Source organism: Lepidochelys kempii, chromosome 13 (genome assembly GCF_965140265.1).
Source record: "Lepidochelys kempii isolate rLepKem1 chromosome 13, rLepKem1.hap2, whole genome shotgun sequence".
Taxonomy (NCBI): domain Eukaryota; kingdom Metazoa; phylum Chordata; order Testudines; family Cheloniidae; genus Lepidochelys; species Lepidochelys kempii.
This window is the reverse complement of record NC_133268.1, coordinates 32,181,212-32,200,239: the sequence shown is the minus strand read 5'-3', so window position 1 is coordinate 32,200,239 and position 19,028 is coordinate 32,181,212. Positions and strand designations below refer to the sequence as shown.

Here is a 19,028-nt window from a genome sequence, read left to right as displayed (position 1 = left end):
CAGAGCAGAGCTGCGCCCCCCCAGGCCCGTCCAGCCCAGTATCCCTCCCTTGCCCCCCCAGATCAAATCCACAGGTGCATCCAGTCCAGGTCCCCCCTTCTGCCCCACAGATCAGCAGTGCTGTGCCAGAGCACCATGTGCTGGGGACTGGAGGAGACTTACCCGCCCTCTCTCCAGCCCCAGGAGATTTGCCCAATACACCCCCTCCATTCTACCCCATGCTCTGCCCTGGCCCAGCTGGGCTTATTCCCAGAATGCACTGGGGCAGGGCAGAGCTGGGGTCCCTGAGGCGAGGTTGGCTCTTGGGGAGCTGCCCAGGTGGCCAGGGCATTGGCTTCCAGGGCCAGGCTCCCAGGCAGGGTCAGCAGCTGCTGGGGAGTTCAATGAAGGGCTGGAGGGGTATGTGGGCTGATGTGTCTGGGACTGTGGGCGAAGCACCTGAGGTCTTGGGGGGGCTGTCTGGTCATGTGGGGGGAGGTGACACCCCTGGGATGTGACTGGGGAGTTTTGGTGGGGGTAATGTGACTGGGGGGTGTAACGTGGCTAAGGGATCTTGGGAGTGATGTGGCTGGAGCGGTGATGTGGCTGGCAGTGTGTTGGGGGGGGGGTGATGCTGCTGGGTGACATGGCTAGGGGTGTGGTGGGGTGACACCCCTGGGAGTGTGTGGACAACTGATGTGGCTGGAAGGGTGATGTGGTTGGGAGGTGACGGGGCTGGGGGCTGGAAGTGGAGTGATGTTGCTGGGGTGGTGGATGACTGACACGGCTGGGAGGGTGACGTGGCTGGAGTGTGTGTGGATGACTGACATGGTTGGGAGGTGACAGGGCTGAGGGGTGATATGACTGGTGTGGTGGACAACTGATGTGGCTGGAAGGGTGGTATGGCTGGGGTGTCTGTTGATGGCTGACATTGCTGGGAGGTGGCATGGCTGGAGGTGTGTGGATGACTGACGTGGCTGGGGGTGACATGGCTGGGGGGTGTGGGGGAATGTGTGGCTGTGACGTGGCTGGCAGTGTGTTGGAGGTGACGTGGCTGGGGGCTGGGAGTGGGGAGAGGAGTGATGTGGCTGGGAGGGTGATATGGCTGGGGTGTGGGGATGACTCATGTGGCTGGGGAGTGTGTGGATGACTGACATGGCTGGGGGTGTGTGGATGACTGACGTGGTTGGGAGGTGACGTGGCTGGGGGCGTGTGTGGGTGTGATGTGGCTGGCAGTGTGATGGGAGGTGATGTGGCTGGGAGCTGGGTGTAGAGAGGGGAGTGATGTGGTTAGGGTTGTGGATGGCTGATGGGGCTGGGAGGGTGACATGGTTGGGGAGTGTGTGAATGACTGACATGGCTGGGAGGTGATGTGGCTGTGTGTGTGTGTGGACGACTGACATGGTTGGCATGTGACGTGGCTGGGGGTGATGTGGCGGGGGGAGTGTGTGGGTGATGTAGATGGGGGTGTGCGGAGGGGGACACCCCTGGGAGGTGGGAACAGTCTCAGGATGGGTGGGGTGGTTGAAGCTTAGGGCTGATGGGCTGTGGGTGTGTGGGGAGCCAGCCCTCCAGCCTGGCTGCCAGGGTTCAGCTGACTAGCCTACGTCCCCAGGGTCGGGAGAGCCCGAGGGAGAAACTGACCCCAGGGAGCTAGAGGGGGAACTGGTCCCAGGTTGGGGGGCTGTTCTGCACCAGGCTGGGGCCTGTGGGGAAGTTTCCTGGCAAATACACACACCAGCCTCCGGGGGGGGGGGCAGGGAGCAAGTCCATTTGTTCATTTTTCTTTTTATTTCCAGTTTCAAATTTTCTACAAGAAAAGAATAAAAAAAATAGAGAACTCTACGGATCGTCCAGCTGCCACGGCAACCATCGTCATGGGGCCGAGGCCATGGCACCGATCACCATGGAGACGAGGCCACAGCACCGAGCACCGGCGGCCACAGGAGGGAGGCCACACAACGATCAACACGGAGACCACGCTACAGCATGAGTCCCCATGGAGACAAGGCCAGGGTGTGGACACTCATCCACCCAGGGACCCTTCCATGGACACGGCCCTCCCCAGGACACGGCCACCCCTGCTCGGCCCGCTTCGTGGGCAGCTCTCCGTGTCCCAGAGCCGCATAGACCCACAGCCTCCGCCGGGGCCTCTGTTAGCACGACAACACTGGAACCGACAACGGAGACGTCTACAGACACTAGGAAACTACCACCACAACCCCAGGGGAGAGCACCCCACTAGCCAGAGTGCCCCACAACAGCCCCCTGCCAGCCACCAGCCTCTGCCAGCCAGGGCACCCTGACTCAGCCCCCGGCCAGCCAGAGCACCCCACTACACCCAGAGTGCCCCACCACAGTCCCTGGCCAGCCATAGCCCCCTGCCAGCCAGTGGGGTTGCAGAGGGCGCAGGGCAGCAGGGGCTGTCCACTCCCCACGGCTCTCTGCCCCTCACCAGGCATATCCCCCATCAGTGGCTCTCTGTCCCCCAACTCTCTGTCCCCTCGTGGCTTCCCTCCCCTGCTGGCTCACTGTCCCTATGAGTCTACTTTCTAGCAAGTTCTCCCGCCCAGTGTTAGTGTTTCATGTCTACACTACAGGCCCCTGCATCCGCCTTGCCCCACTAGTGGGAGGACTGGGGGGTCATGTCCCTGCCCCGCCCAGGCACTGGGATCTCCAGGCCCCGTGTGGAGAGCAGGGCCCCGGCTGGCCACTCCGCTGCCTCAAGCCAGCACCAGCTCCAGCTCCCCTTGCCTCTCACTGGGCTCCGTGTCCATAGGGGCTCCGGGGGGCTGTTGGGACATGTGGGGCACGGCGGTGGGGGGCTCTTCCCCAACTCCAGGCCCCTCGTCCTGGGGGTGCAGTGGGGGCTGCTCCCCATCCTGCCCCAGGCAGGTGTGGGGCCGTGCGGGGGGGGCCGTGACAGGGCGGCGCCCCCGGGCCTTGCGGCTGTGGTGGACCTGCAGGTGCAGGGCCATGAGCTCAGGTGCGGAGGTGGCAAAGGGGCAGAAGAGGCATCGGTGCAGGGTGAGCTCACCAGGCGGCACCCCCTCTAGCGCCGGCCGCAGCGACAGGTCCAGTGGCTCGAAGTCGGCTCGGCCGTTGCGCAGGGCTCGGCCAGTGCAGGCCGGCTTGCGGCGGGACGGTCGGGGCAGGGGCTCGTGGCTGGCCGTGCCCCAGGCCTGCGGCAGGAAGGCCCCGCGGTACTTCTCGGCTGCCTGCAGGAGCAGCTCCGGCGGGAAGGCGGGCGGCTTGGCGGGAGCACTGGGGGCGGTGCGGCCCCTTGGCTCCAAGCCCCCGGCTGCCCCGGCACCAGTGCTGTTCTTCTGCTCGCGGTGGTGGCGCTGCAGGTGGTACTTGAGAGAGCCGGACTGGGTGCCAGCATAGTCGCAGTGTGGGCACTTGTAGGGGCGCTCGCCTGCCGGAGGAGAGGGGAGACATCAGACCCTGCTGGGGAGCCCAGAGAGAGACAGACGCAGAGCAAGAGGGACACAGACAAACACGGAGGCCCGGACGGACACAAAGACAGGCCAAGTACCGGGCTAGTTTATTCCACACACCCTTAACACCCACATGCATGGGCACTATGCCCACACGCACACTACACCCCCCTCCACACACATGCACACTTACACCCACCCACCCGCACTTCACACACGCACACAAACCAAGCGCTGCTGGTCAGACGATAGCTTTGCTGGTGTAACTCCATGTACCCTCTGGGCTCACGCCGGCAGAGATCACACCGTTTCACTCCCCTGTGCCAGCAGGACAGACGGATGCAAAGACTCACCACAGACACTGATGTACAGACACAGATGCAGACAGACAGACAGACAGACACACCCAGGCATGTCAGCCTAGCTCCCTTGGGGCATCCCAAGCAGAACCGATTTTGGACTCCAGCATGGCACTTTTTACCAAACAGCTGCCATCCTCCATCCCCCCTTTTTCTGGTTTTGTCCCTAATAATTTGGGGAGTAAGTGAGGAACACTGGAAACCCACCATTTTTTGGTTTTAAACAAACCTGGAAAATTCTAAAAAAAGTCCATGTTGGGGTGAAATTTTTGTTTTCACACAAAAAACACTTTCTTTGATGCAACTAAAATATCAGTCGAGACCTCGCATCCAGATCATGCCAGGCACCCTGGCCAGGCAAGCCCATCAGGACCATCCAGTCCAGCCCACTGCATGGGCCAGGATGCAGACACCCACCCAGGGACACCCTTCTGCTCTGGGCACCAGCTGCCCTACCCAGCCTGCTGCCCTACCCAGCCCACTGCCCCACCCTAAGTCCACTCCATGTGACGCCAGCTTTGTGATCAGGAGACCTGCTCAGATGCAACCACCTCTAAGGCGGAACCCACTCCCAAGAAGTCTCAGGAAACCCTTTGGCACAGGGAAGGTAATAGCCTACTGCTGCTGCCAGCACAGGCAGTCCCACCAGCAGCATGGCTGGCGGAGGCTGGAGTTGTGGGGCTGCCAGTCCAAGTGCAGTTCCTGAGGTGCCCTGCACTGCATGGGCTCCACTCTGTCTTTCCCCTCCAGACAGAGGGGCCATAGAGAGCCTGGGTAGGGCTCTGTCCTGCAGGCCCCCCAGGGCCCAGCTCACCTGTGTGGACGCGCAGATGAACCTTGAGATGGTGGGAGGAGCGGAAGGTTTTCCCACAGTATGGACAGTCTTTGCCTGACGTGCCACGGCCCCCATCTGGACGCAGGGCCCCCCCGCGCAGCCCCTTCTCCTCTGCACAGACAGGAGGGACAGCGTGAGCCCAGGAGATGGGGGCTCAGGGGAGGGGCAGGGAGTGCAGGCCTGTGGGGCTGGGGGGACATGGGGAGGTGGGAGGCACCTCAGGGTGCATGTGGGTGGGAGGGATGCAGAAGATGGGTGGGAGCTGAGGGGTCCGTACTCACCCTGTATCCCTGGGTTGGGCAGGTGTGGGTAACGGGGACACAGAGGGTGGGGGTGTTGTGGGGGCTGTACTCACCCTGTATCCCCGGGCTGGGCAGGGCCGTGGTGCCGGGGGGATGCAGGTGGGGTAAGAATGGGGGTGGGGGTGGGGGCCATACTCACCCTGTACCCCTGGGCTGGGCAGGGCCGTGGTGCTGGGGGTATGTAGGCGGTGTGAGGTGGTGCTGTGGGGGCCGTACTCACCCTGTACCCCCGGGCTGGGCAGGGCCGTGGTGCTGGGGGTATGTAGGCGGTGTAAGGTGGTGCTGTGGGTGGGGGGTGCTGTGGGGGCCGTACTCACCCTGTATCCCCAGGCTGGGCAGGGCCGTGGTGCTGGGGGTATGTAGGCGGTGTAAGGTGGTGCTGTGGGGGCCGTACTCACCCTGTACCCCCGGGCTGGGCAGGGCCGTGGTGCTGGGGGTATGTAGGCGGTGTAAGGGGGTGCTGTGGGTGGGGGGTGCTGTGGGGGCCGTACTCACCCTGTATCCCCGGGCTGGGCAGGGCCGTGGTGCTGGGGGTATGTAGGCGGTGTAAGGTGGTGCTGTGGGTGGGGGGTGCTGTGGGGGCCGTACTCACCCTGTACCCCCGGGCTGGGCAGGGCCGTGGTGCTGGGGGTATGTAGGCGGTGTAAGGGGGCGCTGTGGGTGGGGGGTGCTGTGGGGGCCGTACTCACCCTGTACCCCTGGGCTGGGCAGGGCCGTGGTGCCAGGGGTATGTAGGCGGTGTGAGGGGGTGCTGTGGGTGGGGGGCGCTGTGGGGGCCGTACTCACCCTGTACCCCTGGGCTGGGCAGGGCTGTGGTGCCAGGGGTATGTAGGCGGTGTAAGGGGGTGCTGTGGGTGGGGGGTGCTGTGGGGGCCGTACTCACCCTGTACCCCTGGGCTGGGCAGGGCCGTGGTGCTGGGGGTATGTAGGCGGTGTGAGGGGGTGCTGTGGGTGGGGGGCGCTGTGGGGGCCGTACTCACCCTGTACCCCCGGGCTGGGCATGGCCGTGGTGCTGGGGGTATGTAGGCAGTGTAAGGTGGTGCTGTGGGGGCCGTACTCACCCTGTATCCCCGGGCTGGGCAGGGCCGTGGTGCCGGGGGTATGTAGGCGGTGTGAGGGGGTGCTGTGGGTGGGGGGCGCTGTGGGGGCTGTACTCACCCTGTATCCCCGGGCTGGGCAGGGCCGCAGCCCAGCCACTGCCTGCGTTGGAGCCGCCCCCGCCGTCCGTGGGCAGCCCGTGTCCCGCTGCCGCATGGAGCGAGGCCAGCGCCCCCAGGGCCCGGCCCCTGGCCCAGTCGCCATCCTGGGGCCGGTGGCTGCGGCTGTGTAGGGCCATCTGCTGGTAGGTGGCAAAGGCCCGGGCGCAGTCGGGGCAGCGGTGCTGTCCCACGCCGGCGCCACCCTCCTCCCTGGCCGTCTCGCCCCCGCTGTGCGACCGGCGCTCCCCCCACGGCTGGGCCGCCACCTCCTGCCAGCTCTCCACTGCGCGGGCCGTGGCCTGGAGCCGCTCGGCGCAGCGGCCGTCGCCCGGCGGGCGCAGCTCCAGGTAGCCCAGGAAGGAGCCCTGCTCGGCCTTGTCCGGGGGCGGCAGGAAGGCGGGATACAGCGCCTCGTAGCCCAGCAGCAGCCCCCGAGGCGCCTTGGGCTTCCCGCCGGCTGCCGGCACGGCCGCACCCCGCTCCCCCTTCAGCCCCAGCTTGCTGAGATGCACCTTCATGTGGTTCTTGAGGAACCAGGGCTCCTTGAAGCAGCGCCCGCAGACCTGGCACTTGTGGTCGAAGGAGTCCTTGTGTTTGCGCATGTGCCCCTTGAGGAACCAGGACTGGGTGAAGGCCTGGCCGCACACCTGGCAGCGGAACTCGGTGGGGGGCGGCGCGGCGGGGGCCGGAGGCGCCGGGGGGGCGTGGGCCTCCCGGCTGTGCCGCTGCAGCTCCCCCTCCTGGGCGGCGGCAAAGGGGCACTGCCCACACTTGTAGGGCTGGTGCAGGATTCGCAGGTGGCGCTCCCGCTCGCCCAGCGTCCGGAACTTGCCTTTGCAGAAGGGGCAGCGGAAGCTGGGGGGAGGCAGTGGCGGTGGGGGTGACGGGGGGGCAGGGGGTGGGGCTGGCGGGGGGATAGGCAGTGGGGGGGGTTCCTCCTCCTCCTCTTCCTCCTCTTCTTCCTCCCCCTCGCTGGCGGCTGGCGGGCCCCGTCGAAGCAGCGCCCGCTCCTCCAGCTCCAGCAGCAGGCGGCTCTGGTGGCTGAGGCGGGCGCAGGCCTCGGGGCGGTGGGAGCGGAGGTGGAGCCGCAGGAGGCCGCGCTGGGCAGCGCGGTGCCCGCAGTAGGGGCAGGTGAAGGGGGTCTCGCTGGCGTGGATCCGCGTGTGCAGTGCTAGGATGCTGTTGAAGCGGAAGCGCTTGCCGCAGACGGCGCAGGGGTAGGGCCGGGCTTTGCGCCCCCCGCCCGCCCCCAGCGCGGGCCCCGGCCCGTTGAAGTACCGCTGCAGGTCCAGCTCTCCGTTGAAGGCCGGGTTGTCGCCCTCGCCAGGGGACAGCCCCTCGGGCAGGGGGGACGGCGGCAGCTCCTGCTGGGGTGGGGGAGACGGCAGGGCCGCACAGCTGGCAGGGCTGGAGTCCACCGCCTTGTGTGGGGACGGCGACCGGGAGTCCACCTCCTGCAGGGGACAAGAGGGAAGGGGAGCACTGGAGCTGGAAGACAAGCGAGGAATAAAGGGAGCCCAGGAAGGGCCCCCTCCTGACTCCCAATAGTTGGAGATTGGGTGAGAGATGGGCTGGAAATGGACTTCCCAAGCCAGGAAAAAAGTTGTGATTTTGGACCTGAGGTGACCGATGCCTGAGTCTGCAGAGAGCCTGAGCCCATCACTGTGAGACGGGGAAGCTGCCCCAAGTGAGACTGTCACAGTTACGCTGTCTGGAGGGGCCCCCAGAACGACACTGCTCTGGCGGCCTCTCCAGCGCCACCCTGGTAGCGTCTCCACGCAACGACGACTGATGCAAAGCAATGCCCTAATCTTCCTGAATGGGTCCTTTAACCCAGGGGTCCAATATGACGAAGTGGGAATTTTCTGTAATATTTTCATGAAGTCTATGTGTGCCTCAGTTTCCCTCTATAGTTTGCATTGTTGCTCAGCGGAGGGGAAAGGGGACAGCACAGGACACAGGGTGTGGGTGACTCCTTGCTGTCTGGACTGCAGTGAATGGGGTTGCTAAGGAACTGATTGAAACCAACTCAGCTCAGCAGAGAGTCCACAGAAACAAAGGAAGCCCCAAGGACCGAACAATTGACACTCAACAGCGCAGGCAGGTGGGGCTGTGAACTCAGCCTGGCCCTGCCTGGAGACAAAGGAGGAGAGGTGACCAGCAGGGGACAAAGTATGGGCCTCGCCTGGTGGACTGAATCTTAACCTCTGTCTCTGTGCTAACCTGAGCTCTCGAGCGCTGTGTGCCAGGCGACAATAAACTGCTGCCTGGTTTGAAAACGCAGCCTGCTGCCACTGTAAATACTTGCTGAGCGCGCTCAACAAGCCTCAGCGGGACTCGCTGGCAAGCTCAGGGCATGACGCAGGACGGCTGGAGCCCCGAGGCTCAGGCACTGAGGCCGCGTGGCCTCCCCTGTAGGAAGCGTTGGACCCCTTAGCGTTCTGGCCCCCTGAGAGTGTTAAAAGCTGGGGCCTAGCACAGATCCTATGGCTCCATGAAACTCAGCAATTCCGATCCGCTGCCTGGCTGGGGTGAGGGCATCCGCTGTCTGTGTTTACACCCTCATCAGTTTTCCTTTCCAGGAGGCCTCCCTCTCCCGCAGCCACTGCCTCCAGGCCCAAGGCTAGGAAATGGGATCCAGTCCCAGGAAGCGTCCCAGTGGGATGGAAGAGCACTTACCTCCATGGTGCCAGCGATCACATGCTTCAGTCCTGCTCTTTCAGGGCAGCCGAGGGGATGGGGCCGGGCGCATCTTCAAACCCAACAGACAGTGGCATGGGCTGCAAGAGAAAAACCAGAGGAGCTCAGAATTCATCACCCAGGGATTCACGCCGGACACCCACAATGCGGGACTCGCCCCCAACGCCAGCATCGCACAGGACTCCGGAGCAGTGGCATGGCAGCCGGAGCTGAAACCAGGGGAGTTTGAATGGAGGTGAGTGGGAGAAGGGAGGCAAGCCCCTGTTCCTTCGGGGCAGTGACAGGAGCTTAGGTGGGAAGGCTCTGACTCCTCCAGAGGCAGCAATGGAAGTGACCCAAGGAACGGCAGAGACGATGAAGGTGACGGGATGTGGAAGCTGCAGGATGTATGTTATTCTGGAGAGGGAACCATAAAGGTGCTGCCTTTGGATGAAGTGCTGCCTGATAGAGCGGATGGAAGAGACGACCCAAGGTCTGGAGACGCAGCTAGAAAGTCTGGCTGTGTTTCAAAGGGGATTTGAGCGGCTGATGGGGGGAAGAAGGGAGGTGGCTGAAGGGAAACCTCCAGCCTTGCAGATGCAGGCTGGACCGGAGAGCTGCGAGGTTAGCCTGCCAGGTGGGGTAAGTGCACAGTGGAAGCATGAGATCCAGGCAGAAGAAAAGACCCAGCTAGTGAAGAGTAGAGCTGAGGAAGAGGTTTGCTGGGCTGGAAAATGAAGGGGTGCAGCAGGCAGTGACAGAAGGTGGGAGGGCGAGGAAGAAGAGGAGAGCGGCTAGTTCTACAAGAAGAGGGAAGAGACAACGGAGCTCCAGAGTTCGGAGCCCCAGGAGGACAGGAGACGGTGACATGCTGAGGGCTGCAAGTGAGAGCAGAAGACAAGAAGACACAGCCAGAAAGCACAGAAGGAGGGAGGGTGGAGAATTGCACCATCCCCAAGAAAAGGCAGGTCTCCATGACTGGGGATTCGCTACTTCGAAGAACAGATGGGCCTGTCACCAGAGCTGATCCAGAGAACAGCAGGGGGTGCTGTCTGCTGGGAGCTAAGGTACGGGATGGGGACCTGAGGCTGAAGAGGATCCTGATCGGAGCAGGAAAGAACCCACTGACTGTCCTTCCCGTGGGAACAAATGATACAGCTAGATTCAAGGGAGAGTATACCAGGCTGGGGAAGACACTTAAAGAAATGGAGGCTCAGGGGATCTTCCCTGGGATTCTGCCTGTCCCTAGAGAAGGAGAGCCAAGACGAGACACGATTATGATGGCTCCGCAGATCAGCAGAGGGCTCTGGCAGTGGTGTTATGAGGAGGGCTTTGGGATGTTCAACCACAGGGACGCAATTCATGGACAGAGGCCTGTTCTCATGGGATGGACTCCATCTGAGTAGGGACTGAAATAGACCTCTGGGCTGGAGGTTGGCACAACTCATTAAAAGAGCTTTAAACTAGGAACTCGGGAGAGACAGTTGGGCGATGCTCATGTAATCTCCATGCCTGATTCTAACACTGAGCAGGTGGAAAATCAAGTACAAGAAGACAGAGCAGTGGAGACAGGAACAGCAGAGGGTAGGATAATGGACAACAAGAGGAAAGACAGAGCCAGTACCAATGACACTAACAGTCCGATGAAGTGAGCTGTAGCTCACGAAAGCTCATGCTCAAATAAATGGGTTAGTCTCTAAGGTGCCACAAGTCCTCCTTTTCTTTTTGCAAATACAGACTAAGACGGCTGTTACTCTGAAACCTAACAGTCTTAGGTGATGCTGGTAGTAAAATGACTGTACCTAATGGGCGAGGAATCTGTGCCAAGCCAAGCAGAAACAGCTTTGATGTCTGTACACCAATGCAAGGAGCCTGGGTAATAAAATGGAGGAGATAGAACAGCTGGTGCAGGAAGTGAAACTAGCTATGACAAGGATAACAGAAACATGGTGGAAGAGCGGTTATGGCAGGAGCCCGGGTATTGAAGGCTTTTCAGGAAAGACAGAAATAAAGGCAAAGGTGGTGGAGCAGCATTGTGTGTTAACGATGTGGTAGATTGTAAAGAAATTAGAGGTGATGGAATGGATAAAAGGGAATCTGTTTGGGTCAAAATCACTTTGGGGAAGAAAGGTAACAGAGACTCCCTTGGGGCAGTGCTTGGGGTGTGCTACCGACCCCCAGGATCTGATTTGTATGGGGATAGCGACTTCTTTAAGGTTTTTAATGAAAGAAATACTACTAGGAATTATGTGATTATGGGAGACTTTAACTTCCCAGCTATAGGAGGGAGGACAAGTGCTACTAATAATAGTAGGGCCCAGATGTCCCTGGATGTGATAGCTGACAGATTTCTTCACCAAATAAAACAGGAGTACTTGTGGCATCTTAGAGACTAACCAATTTATTAGAGCAAAAGCTTTCGTGGGCTACAGCTCACTTCATCGGATGCATAGAATGGAACGTATAGTAAGAAGATATATATATACATACAGAAAAGGTGGAAGTTTCCATACAAACTGTAAGAGGCTAATTAATTAAGATGAACTATTATTGTCACTGAACCAACAAGAAGTGATGCCATTTTAGATCTAGTGCCGGTCAGAAGCAAGGACCACATGGAAGAACTGGTTGTAGAGGACAACCTTCATTCAAGTGATCATGAGTTGATTCAGTTTAAACTAAGTGGAAGGATAAGCAAAAATAGGTCTGCAACTGGGGTCCTTGATTTCGAAAGGGCAAACTTTACAAAATGAAGGGACTTATTATGGAAGTGGACTGGCCTGAGGAACTCAAGGATCTGAATGTGGAGGAGGCTTGGAATTACTTTAAGTAAAAGCTATGTGAAGTCGGCATCCCAAGCAAGGGAAAAATTTGTAGGGAGGGTTGCAGGCCAAGCTGGATGAACAAGCATCTCAAACAGGCTATTGAGAGAAAGCAGAAAGCCTGCAAGGTATGGATCAGTAAAGAAAGCCACCTCTTTGCAAGGGTGCTGGAAAAACTTTTACAGTGGGGGTGCTGAAGGCAGAAACCATGTATTTCAGTTGTTATTACTACCAGCTCTCCTGACCATCAACAAGGTTAGCCTTGAAATTAGGCAAAGGTTTCTAACCATCAGAGGAGTTGAAGTTCTGGAACAGCCACCCAAGGGGAGCAGTGTGGGGTAAAAAAATTAACTTGTTTTAAGACTGAGCTTGGTAAATGTCTGGAGGGGATGTTATGATGGGACTGCCTGCAATCGCATATGGCTCAGTACCCCCAGCAGCCGGTGACTGGGAATTAGGTGGGGAGGGCCCTGACTTACGACAGAGAATTATTTCCCAGGGGTCTGGCTGGTGGGTCTCACTCACATGCTCAGGGTCTAACCGATTGCCATATCTGACACCGGGAAGGAATTTTCCCCAAGGTCAGATTAGCAGGAACCCTGGGGCGTTTTCCCCTTTCTCTGCAGCATGGGGCACGGGTCACTTGCTCCTTTGAACTAGAGCAAAGGGTGGATTCTCTGTAACTGGAAGTCTTTAAACCAACATTTGAGGATGTCAGTATCTCAGCCAGAGGTCGGTGGTCTGTTACTGGAGTGGGTGGGTGAGGTTCTGTGGCCTGCAACCTGCAGGAGGTCAGAACTAGATCAACATGATGGTTCATTCAGCCCTTAGAGTCTATACGACGTCAGTATCACACCCACACACACACCCACACCAGCCTCACACCAGAATTCACACCTACCGCAAAACCAGCATCACATTGGATTCTCCCCCTCCCTCCAAGTAGGGTTGCCAACTTTCTAATCTCACAAAATAGAACACCCCTTCCTCACCCCCCTCCCCAAGGCCCCACCCCTTCTCCGAGGCCCCGATCTTGCTCATCCATCCCCTCCTCCCTGCATCATTCACTCTCCCCCACCATCACTCACTTTCACTGGGCTGGGGCATGGGGTTGGGGTGCGAGAGGGGGTGAGGGCTCTGGCTGGGAGTGCGGGCTCTGGGGCGGGGCCGGGGATGAGGGTTTTGAGGTACGGGAAGGGCTGGGGCAGGGGGTTGGGGTGCAGGATGGGGTTCAGGGTCCCAGTGGTGCTTACTGCGGTTCCCAGGAAGTGGCCACCAGGTCCCTGCAGCCGCCAAGTCCCTGCAGTCCCTAGGTGACGAGAGAGGCTCCGCACACTGCCCTCCTGCCTGCAGACGCCGCCCCCACAGCTCCCATTGGTTCCCAGCCAATGGGAGCTTTGGAGCTGCCACTCAGGAGCGCGGAGCCTCCCTGGCCACCATGTGCCTAGGGGCTGCAAGGATCTAGCGGCCGCTTCCAGGAGCCGCGCAGAGCCAGGGCAGGCAGGGCCTTAGCTCCGGGCCCCTGCTGCCAACCGGAGCCGCCAAGTTCCCTCTTCGACCAAGTGTTTCAGTAAAAACTGGATGCCTGGCAACCCTGCCTCTAAGACCATGCTCACCCCCACAGCCAGCTTGGCCTGGCCCAGGTCCCCCTGTCCGGCCCCCCTGGCCTGGCCCAGAGTGCTCTGCACAGCCACCGCCACCCAGGCCATAGCCCCCTGCCCAGCTGGCCCAGCCCAGAACCCATGCACAGCCAGCCTGGCGCAACCCAGCCTAGGGACCCCTGCACAGCCCAAAGCCAGAGCCCCCTGCACAGCCAGCCCAGCCCCAGAGCCAGACCCCCGTGCCCAGCCAGATCTGCCCAGTCTCCATGTGGTACCAGGGGCTGGTGCAGCCATGGGCTGGGTGGATGGCTGCGTGCTCGGGTCGCTGACAGGTTTGGGCTGAACCGAATCCGAACATTTTGAAAATTTTCTGCAACGCAAAACAATCCATTTCTGCTCAAGCCAAACACATGATCCAGACTGGATTGGTTCAGGCCTTTAGCCCAGCGGTCACAGCACTTCCCTGGGACTGGGCAGTCCCTGGTTCAATTCCCCTCTGCTGCTGGGAAGGAGGGATTTGACCCGGAGGGGACCCTGGCAGCTGTTGGAGCATATAGCTGAGTGCTCCAAGCCCCAGGCTATGACTCAGGCTCATGCTCTCCCTGGCCCAGTGATTATCCATTGTCACTAGGAACGATGCTGGATGGCCATTGGGCCTTGCCCAGCATAGCTGGGCCTCACATGGGGAGAAGGCAGGGGGAATGAGTGCATCCTGAAGGGATCAAACCTGAAAGGAAGTTTCTCAGCCTTGTCTCTGACTCCTTGGGCCTGCGGGGACCATGGCTGAAAAGGGCCACAGACCAGGGAATCAGGGAGTCAGTGCCATGCCTCTCAGAACACTTGCAGCTCTGCACTGGGATAATGACTATAATCCAGTGTCATGCTTCAGGGCCGCAGCTCCTGCAGGGTCAGGAAGAATGGTTGTCCCCCATGCACAGCTGGCCAGATGGATTGAGGCGGCGAAGGTGGGGTCGCCTTCCTCTGAAGCATCAGGGATCATCCACAGCTGGAAGGAAATATTGGACATGGCTGCTGTGAGCTGATCCAGAGAATTCTGCCTCAGATACTTGGCTGGTGGGTCTTGCTCAGGGTCAAACCAACTGTCAGATTTGGGATGGAGGAGGAATTTTCCCCTCAGATTGGCAGGGACCTGGGTGGGGGTGGGGTGTGTCTTGCCTTCCTCTGCAGCATGGGGCATGGGTCACTGGCTGGGAGCATCTGGGCATGTCCCACCTACTTAATTCCCTGCCATTACAGGGGCCGAGCATTGGTGTGCTGCAGTCTCCCATTCTCTGCCTCTGGCACACAACCGTTTAGTCTCTAAGGACTGACATGCTTTGGTCTAAGTCAGGTAATTGAGTGAGTCCTGCATTATGTCTGGCTGAGTGAGAGTGGAGTTGCTAGAAGGAGATGCCCAATCTTTGATTAGTGACGGTGAAGCCACCCTGTGAGTTGCTTTAACATCAGTCCCCCTCCTTATTAAGCGTTTGCATGTTGTTCCCAGTTGGAATTTACAGCCATTGGCCCGGTCTCGCCCTTGCACACAAAGCAAACAGAGCTCTCAGACATGAAGTGTGCCCCCAGATGCTGTGGTGGCTGCCTGTTTTTGCAGAGAGCCTGAAGCCATTCTTCCCAGGGGAGAACTCCTCTGACCCCATTGGGCTCATTGCAGACTCAGTGCCATGCCCAGTGGTGGCTAATGCAGTGGCTAGTGCTGATCTGGAATGGGGGAAATGGTGGGCAGGCAGTGGGAAGGCACAGCCAGGACACAAGGAGAGGAGGAGGAGGGGATCAAAAAGATGGCCTGAAAGGCTAGTGGGAATTCCCACTGAATGCAACAATAAAGCACTGAGCAAACAGCACCCACACCTTTCACTTCGAGCTGGTCAGAAAATGGGGAGATGTTTCCCTAGGAAATTCTGACTTTGTTGAAAAAATACAAATGTATTTTGCCACTAAAAAGAAAATAATCAGTTTTCTGTGGGGGTGAGGGGTGTTCTAGTGACGTGGAGCGGCCTAAAGCCCTTCCCACCCACTCAACCTGTGCCGGGGGGGGGAGAGAGGGGGCGACTCCCCCTGGAGATGGGCAGTGATACGAAGCCCCCAGCCTGTGTGCTTGGGGGGGTGGAATTCCCAGTGGAGATGGGCAGGGATTGTTTAGTGACTGTCTGGACTCAGTGCTCTCCCTCATTGCTCTGCTCGGCCAGGGGCTCCCATGCACACAGCCTGGAGGGCAAACCCCACTTTGCATGGACAGCGCCCCAGCTAGTGCTCTGGTCCATGCTGGCCCTTACATGCCCAGACCCCACGGGGATCCCAGTGACCTATTGATCTTGGCTGTAAGCCCCTGGGAACACAGGCATTGCCAACTGGGGCAGCGCTGCGTCCTGTCTAGCCCAGACATTCTCTCCCACAGTGACCAGCATCAGATGCTGCAGAGGCAGGGGTAGGACCCGTGTGGTAGCAGTGTGGGGTAACCTGCCCCCGACAGGAGATCTCATCCTGCTCGCTAATGCCTTAAGCCCCAAAGCAGGAATAATCTGCCTGTTGGCATGAACTGTTATAACCCTGGACACGTCTGTACCCCAGAGAAAATGCCTGTGGACCTTTACAAGTGGGCGCAGCTCTCGGCCTCAGCGACACCCTGTGGCAGAGAGTTCCATCGGCTCGTCACTCCTTGCGTGTGGAAAAGCCTTTCTTTCGATCAGTTTTCAATTCCCCCTTTCAATCTCATTGACCAGCCCTTGTCCTTATGCTGTCAGAATGGATGCCCCCCCTTCTCCAGACCGGTTGGCATTTTATAGACCCAGGTCCTGCCGCCTCTTAGCAATCCACCTTGTTTCCATCTCTCTCCAGAGAAAAGTTTTTTCAGCCCCTCATCATTCTCGCTGTAGCCTTTGGGACGAGGTGCCCAGCACGGCACAGTGTCCAGAGGGGGCCGCCCCATGAAACGGCTTTGCGACATGTGCTGTGATTCCCCATCCCAGATATTAACTATGCTGTGATTTCCTGCACAGAGCCCTGCCAGAAGGAAGTTAGTCAAGGGCAAAGTCACAGAGAATGGAGGCTCCGCACACCCTGCTCTCTGTGCCTGGCCTGGGGCTCCCATGCTTCTCCCTGCAGGGCCCTGCCCGAGGGAACGTGCAGGGTGTAGACCCAAGGCTTAGGTCACTATCCCGTCCCCTGATCCTGGACTGACTCATCTCCAAGGCGCACGGGGGGCCCCTGGGAGGCAGCAGGGTTAACCCTAACCCTGACCTCTTGGGTGTCTGCCTTTGCCCTCGCTGACCCCGTGCCTCCTCCCTTCCCCTCCGCAGTCCGCCCTGCGGCAGCGCCTTCCCCCCTTCCCTCTGGGGGAGCTGCCGTCCCGGGGAAGGGGCCCTGCTGCCTGTGACGGGGCCGGCACAGCCCGGGGAGGGGGAGCTCCCCAGAGTGAGGCCCAGGGAAGAGGGGAGCGCCAGGCCTCAGGGAACCCCGGGTCCCAGCCAGCCCGCACGGCGTGGGCAGAGGAGAGGAGCAGCTCCCAGCTCGCTCTGCTCGCCAGTGTGCACCTGTCCCGGCGAGGGGCGGGGGAGAGAGCCGGCCCTGCGAAAGGGCTTTATCCCAAGGCATCCCCTCCCCCGCCTGCCCGCCCAGCCGTCTGCACAAACTTCTGGGGCCTCCATGAAAGGAGCCCAAAGAAAAAGGATTAAGGTCCGTCTCCCCCCTGCCGCTGGGAGAGCGGCCGCCCTGCTCCCCAGACCGCACCGGGGACCGCTTCCCCGCCTTGCCCTGCAGCCGGCGGCTCCCAAAGTTGGGCAAGTGCCCCCCCCCCCCCGCACCCAAGCCGGGGAGCCCAGACAAGTACGGGATTGTCCCCGCGGGCCCCTTCCCCCCGCCGGGGAGAACAAAAGGAGCCGGAGCCGGAGCAGCAGCAGCGCCCGCCTGACTCCTTTGTGCCACTTGTGCTCATGCAAAACAGCACATTCCAGCTCGCCTGGCCCCTGCGCCCCCACCCCGGCCGGGAGCGCCCTGACCCCCCCAGCCGCCCAGCATCTTTTATCCCCCAACCCCCGAGAAACTGACCCCTCCCCGCTAGGCCCCAACTCACGTCTGCAATACAAAGGGCTGCCCCGGGGAGCAGGCCCACTGTGCCACGCAGGCCAGCAGCACCCCCTCTTCCCCGCCACCTCCCCGGCCAGCGGGAGAGCCACGGCAAAAGTTGACTTAGTTTCCCCTGACCGGGCACCCCCTCCCCAACCTGCACGGCACCTGCTCCCAAGTCGGAGCCGGGGCCGGCGCCCAGCCATGGGGCGGCGGGGACGCTGGCGTGGGCCGCGCGGCACAGCTACTCACGGGCCGGGCGAGGCGACAGCTGGGGAGCCCCCCGCGCCAGCGCTGGGCTGGGGCTGACTGAGCAGAGCAGAGCGGCAAGCGGCCGGCCTCCCCCCTCATTGTATGGAGCAGGCATGCATGCAGCAATTTGCATTTTTTAAGCTTTTCATCACTGCACAGGCAGCGCTGGGAGTTTTCTCCCCCTCTCGCCGCCCAGCTCAAAATGGTGGCAGGGCTGGGGGGCGGGGGTGTCCCACACAGGCCGGGCTGCCAGGCATGGGGGGAGACGAGGGCCTTTCCCAGTCCCCCCTCTTTTCCCTTTGTTTAGATGGTGACATTTGGTAGAGTCCTGGTTATTGATCACAACATTAAAGAGACAGCGACCGGGAGAGAGACAGAACGGGAGAGAGACTGGGCGCAGGTGGGGGTAGGCGCCAGGCTGCAGGGCAGGGGGTAGGAGCTCAGGGATGGGGCACGGGGGTGGGGGGTAGGAGCTCAGGGATGGGGCAGGAGCCCAAAGATGGGGCATGTGGTGAGGCTATTAGCCCAGGGACGGGATGCAGGGTGTGCGACGGAACTCAGGGAAGGGTTGTGGGGCAGGGATACCCATCTGTCCCGTGGGACCACAGCACAACATAGGTGGTCAGAGGGGACTCTAGGCCTGTCTCTCCTGTGGGGTCATGGCCCCAATGCAAGTGGGTTTGGAGGGCTCTGGGCCTCTTTCACTTATGGGGAGCACAACCCCAGCATGGAAGATGGGGATCTCTGGGTCTGTCTCTCCTGGGGGGGGTCAAAACCCCAGGGCTGGGGGTCTCTGGGCCTGTCTCTCCTGTGGGGGGTCACAGTCCCAGGGCCGGGGGACTCTCCTGTGGGGGGGTCACAGCCCCAGGGCCAGGGGTCTCTCCTGTGGGGGGTCACAGCCCCAGCATCAGGGGTCTCTGGGCCTGTCTCATCTGTGGGGGCCCGGAGGCTCTGGGCCTGTCTCTCCCATGGGGGTCACAGCCTCAGGGCCGGGAGTCTCTGGGCCTGTCTCTCCTGTGGGGGGTCACAGCCCCAGGGCCAGGGGTCTCTCCTGGGGGGTCACAGCCCCAGCATCGGGGGTCTCTGGGCCTGTCTCATCTGTGGGGGCCCGGAGGCTCTGGGCCTGTCTCTCCCCTGGGGGTCACAGCCTCAGGGCCGGGAGTCTCTGGGCCTGTCTCTCCTGTGCGGTCACAGCCCTAGCACAGGGGAAGGAACAATCAGTTGCACACATACAAAATGGGAAATGACTGCCTAGGAAGGAGTACTGCAGAAAGGGATTTGGGGGTCAGAGTGGATCCCAAGCTAAATATGAGTCAACAGTGTAACACTGTGACAAAAAAAGCAAACCTCATTCTGGCCTGTATTAGCAGGAGTGTTGTAAGCAAGACATGAGAAGTAATTCTTCCGCTCTACTCTGCACTGATTAGGCCTCACCTGGAGTACCGAGTCCGTTTCTGGGTGCCACATTTCAGGAAAG

The 19,028-nt window shown here is 60.4% G+C and overlaps 1 protein-coding gene across 7 annotated transcripts; it reads right to left on the bottom strand.

The window, feature by feature from the left end:
• Positions 1 to 1,751: 1,751 nt before the first annotated feature.
• ZNF219 (zinc finger protein 219) lies at positions 1,752 to 17,926 on the bottom strand. 7 transcript variants are annotated; one of them, XM_073310079.1, is made up of 6 exons: positions 17,552 to 17,926; positions 13,944 to 14,222; positions 8,794 to 8,894; positions 6,074 to 7,568; positions 4,593 to 4,724; positions 1,752 to 3,397 (listed from the first exon to the last, which is right to left on the bottom strand). In XM_073310079.1, the coding sequence occupies exons 3-6, from the start codon at positions 8,797 to 8,799 to the stop codon at positions 2,703 to 2,705; spliced, it is 2,328 nt and encodes a 775-aa protein (XP_073166180.1). In that variant the 5' UTR covers positions 8,800 to 8,894; positions 13,944 to 14,222; positions 17,552 to 17,926; the 3' UTR covers positions 1,752 to 2,702. The 7 variants fall into 7 exon arrangements, with proteins under 7 accessions (XP_073166180.1, XP_073166179.1, XP_073166181.1 ...); XM_073310078.1 differs by lacking the exon at positions 13,944 to 14,222; XM_073310080.1 differs by lacking the exons at positions 13,944 to 14,222; positions 17,552 to 17,926 and adding an exon at positions 17,307 to 17,390.
• Positions 17,927 to 19,028: the final 1,102 nt, after the last annotated feature.

Bases quoted from the DNA above. Each gene is read 5' to 3' on its own strand.
- ZNF219 (XM_073310079.1), bottom strand. The intron at 4,725-6,073 runs GTGAGTACAGCC...CTGTCTGTGCAG, and splicing joins GCCCAGCCCGGGGATACAGG to AGGAGAAGGGGCTGCGCGGG. The intron at 3,398-4,592 runs GTGAGCTGGGCC...CTCCTCCGGCAG, and splicing joins TCATCTGCGCGTCCACACAG to GCGAGCGCCCCTACAAGTGC.